At 38.1% G+C, this 3444-nt stretch overlaps 1 protein-coding gene across 1 annotated transcript; it reads left to right on the top strand.

The window, feature by feature from the left end:
• The first annotated feature begins 1366 nt into the window (after window positions 1-1366).
• Window positions 1367-2296, top strand: LOC100471324 (olfactory receptor 4C46). The gene has a single exon (XM_002931341.2). The coding sequence runs from the start codon at window positions 1367-1369 to the stop codon at window positions 2294-2296; it is 930 nt and encodes a 309-aa protein (XP_002931387.2).
• The last annotated feature ends 1148 nt before the right edge of the window (window positions 2297-3444 follow it).

The raw sequence follows: 3444 nt of genomic DNA, 5'->3' as shown, positions 1-3444 counted from the left end.
GGAGAAGCAGGCTCCCCACTGAGCAGGGAGCCTGATGCTGGGCTAGATCCCTGGACCCTGAGATCATGACCTGAGTCAAAGGCAGATGCTTCACCTACTGAGTGACGCAGGTTCCCCAAGCAATTATAATTATCATGGTCATATAAAAAGGAGATTACTAGTTCAATGTTGTTAATTATGACAATATAGGGCATGGGTAAGAATTTGGAGGAAAAACACGAACCTAAGTAGAATCTGAACTAATCTTGGTTCTGACCTTAATTAGCTTCTTGATCTTGGCAGGATCTTTAACTTCTCTTTGTTTCTATTACATAATGTATAAAAGAAGTATAAAAGCAATAGCAAGAAATATCTTACGGGTTTGTGGTGGGGATTAAATCTGCAAATGTCTGCAAAAACACTCAGAGCCACTACATAATCAATTTTAGTTAATATTATTAGTGTTATTAGTACCATCATCCTAAGTCTATGAGACTGTTTCCTCATCTCAAAATGGATGAAATAAAACCAAGCACACAGGTTATCAGCATTCAAGGGGACCGTGTGTACAGATCACATGCTACTATGCCACGAACAAAGCAATCAATTAATAAAGTGTATATATGTGTATCTATCTATATCTATATCTATATATATATCATTAGCAATCATGATGTTACTGTACTTAGACAATAAGCATTACCTTTATAGTAGCTTTTGCATACTTTCGTTACATACACACCAGCAATGCCTTGTTACTCCTATGTAAACTATTATAAATAATTTCTTGACTGGGGTTTGAATTTTTGGTCTCCAGTCCCTTACTGAACCTCACCCCACTTCATCCAAGGTACACGAAGATCTTCATTAAAATCATATCCCTTATTCCCCCATCCTCAAATTCCTCTTCACTTTCCCACCTGCTATTCTCAATATCTGCCCATGGTTCCCCATTTCCTAAGGATAGAGGGAATGTGTTCATAGCCTGTGCATCATAAACGATTCCCTTTTCTTACTTAGCGGCCACTGTGTGTAGGATCCGCNAAACGATTCCCTTTTCTTACTTAGCGGCCATTATGTGTAGGATCCGTTACTTCATGTTAGGCTTAGTCCCCTCGGATGATGAAGTGTGCACAGGTGATCTCCTGCCTGTGAGTTTACAAATTCCTAACGTCCAAACTCAACAGAAACTTCAACCATGAGATAATTCAAATAGTCTTAATGAAATAGAATTTTTTTCTATCTCAAAAATCCTCTTGAAAACCCACAACTCAATAAAATCTAGGTATTTATTATTTACTGGATGAAGAATCTTAATAAATTCAAGGTCACATTATTCAAAATGGATTTTTTTTCCAGGTAATGCAATTAAGCATAAAATGAAATAATGGAGAATAGGAACAATGTGACAGAATTTGTTCTACTGGGACTCACAGAAAATCCAAAGATGCAAAAAATCATATTCGTTGTGTTTTTGGTGGTTTACATCATCTCTATGGTAGGAAATACGCTCACCGTAGTCACTATTACTGCCAGCCCATTATCAGCATCCCCCATGTACTATTTCCTTGCCCATCTCTCCTTCATTGATGCCTGCTATTCTTCTGTCAATACTCCTAAACTGATTGTAGATTCACTCCGTGAAAAGAAGACCACCACATTCAATGCATGTATGACCCAAATTTTGGGGGAACATTTCTTTGGAGGTGCTGATGTCATCCTGCTTACCGTGATGGCCTATGACCGCTATGTGGCCATCTGCAAGCCATTGCACTACATGACCATCATGAATCGGCAGGTGTGTGGCCTGCTAGTGGGAGTGGTGTGGGTGGGAGGCTTTCTACATGCAACCATACAGATCCTCTTTATCATCCCATTACCCTTCTGTGGCCCTAATGTCATAGATCACTTTATGTGTGATCTGAACCCTTTGCTCAATCTTGCCTGCACTGATACCCACACTCTAGGGTTCTTTGTTGCTGCCAACAGTGGTTTCATCTGTGTCTTAAACTTCTTCCTCTTGATCGTCTCCTATGTGGCCATTCTGCGTTCCCTAAGGAACCATAGCTTGAAGGCAAGGCGCAAAGCCCTCTCCACCTGTGTCTCCCACATCACAGCAGTTGTCCTATTCTTTGTGCCCTGCATATTTGTGTACATGAGACCTGCAGGTACTTTATCTATTGATAAAGCAGTTGCAGTGTTCTACACTATGATCACACCCATGTTAAACCCGTTAATCTATACCTTGAGAAATGACCAGATGAAAAATGCCATTAGGAAATTGTGTAGTAAAAAAGTTATTTCAGGTGAGAAATAAATATACTGGAAGCTCAACATTCATGCAGTGGAAACAAAGGTCAAAAGGACATTTCAGAGTATCTCAGCAAGGAATATGTAGCAGATAAAGAAAATAGTAAACTGCTCTGAATGATAGAGTAGAGGAGAAATGAGTGGAAGAAAGAGAAAACCTTTCAACAGACTAAGCTACAAATTATATATATATATCCACTATCAATAAGTTCTAACATATTTTACTGACAATTCTCATTTTTATACACCAGGGTAGATGATGACATGTTGCCTATAAAATTATGGTATAAAACCATTCTAGGGTTATAAAAGCAAAGAGCCATTTTACCTCTGAGAGGTAGCAAAGATTATCCCAAGTTTCCAAATTTCCTTGTAGACTTTAGAGTCCTTTTGAATTGCTTATGTCACCCATCTTAGGCTGCTAAGCAATTATAAAGAATGATTGATCAAATAAGTGAACATCTTATTATTTGAGAGGAATAGTCACAACCATAGAATACTTGACTGCTAGTTAAAAAGAGTTTCTACAAGGCAGCACAATGTCTGGGGTACGATAAATACTGAATGAGTGTTAATGTATAAAGGAAGATGAAAATAATCAAGCAAATGTAGAGCAAAGAAATATTACTGGAAACAATGGACTTTTCCCCCAGTTTTCTCTGATTCAGGCTCTGAGAATTCTAGCTAGATCTCTCTGAGAAACCACAGCTTGTTTTTACTTCTGCTTACATTGTGCAATGACTACGAAATTGAAACTGGGAATCTCAATGAAGGAACAGACAGTTTGCCTTGACACTCTCCCTGCTCTCAGCAAGATTTCGTCATCTTATGAATGTGAGCTTTTCAAGCCATTTTTCTGTGTTAATTAGTTTACTTCTTGGTAACATTTCATTATGAAAGGCTGTTTTAAGAAATTATGTGGCCCCATCTACAAGCAAAACAACTTCAGGATAAATATATTTCATTTGTTTATATTTGATAATATATCCCTTATTCATTAATTGATTGAAATTTCTTGACCTAAGAAATGTATCAGACCCTTGATGGTTGATGGGCTTTAAGTGATGAATAGAGGGGAACCAGAGATTACCTTCAAAGAGCTTCAGATTCACTGAGAGACACGCAGAAGACAGCAGAAAATGACAAGACCATGCT

This window comes from Ailuropoda melanoleuca, unplaced genomic scaffold (genome assembly GCF_002007445.2).
Source record: "Ailuropoda melanoleuca isolate Jingjing unplaced genomic scaffold, ASM200744v2 unplaced-scaffold4674, whole genome shotgun sequence".
Lineage (NCBI taxonomy): Eukaryota > Metazoa > Chordata > Mammalia > Carnivora > Ursidae > Ailuropoda > Ailuropoda melanoleuca.
This window is presented reverse-complemented; position numbering and strand designations above follow the sequence as displayed.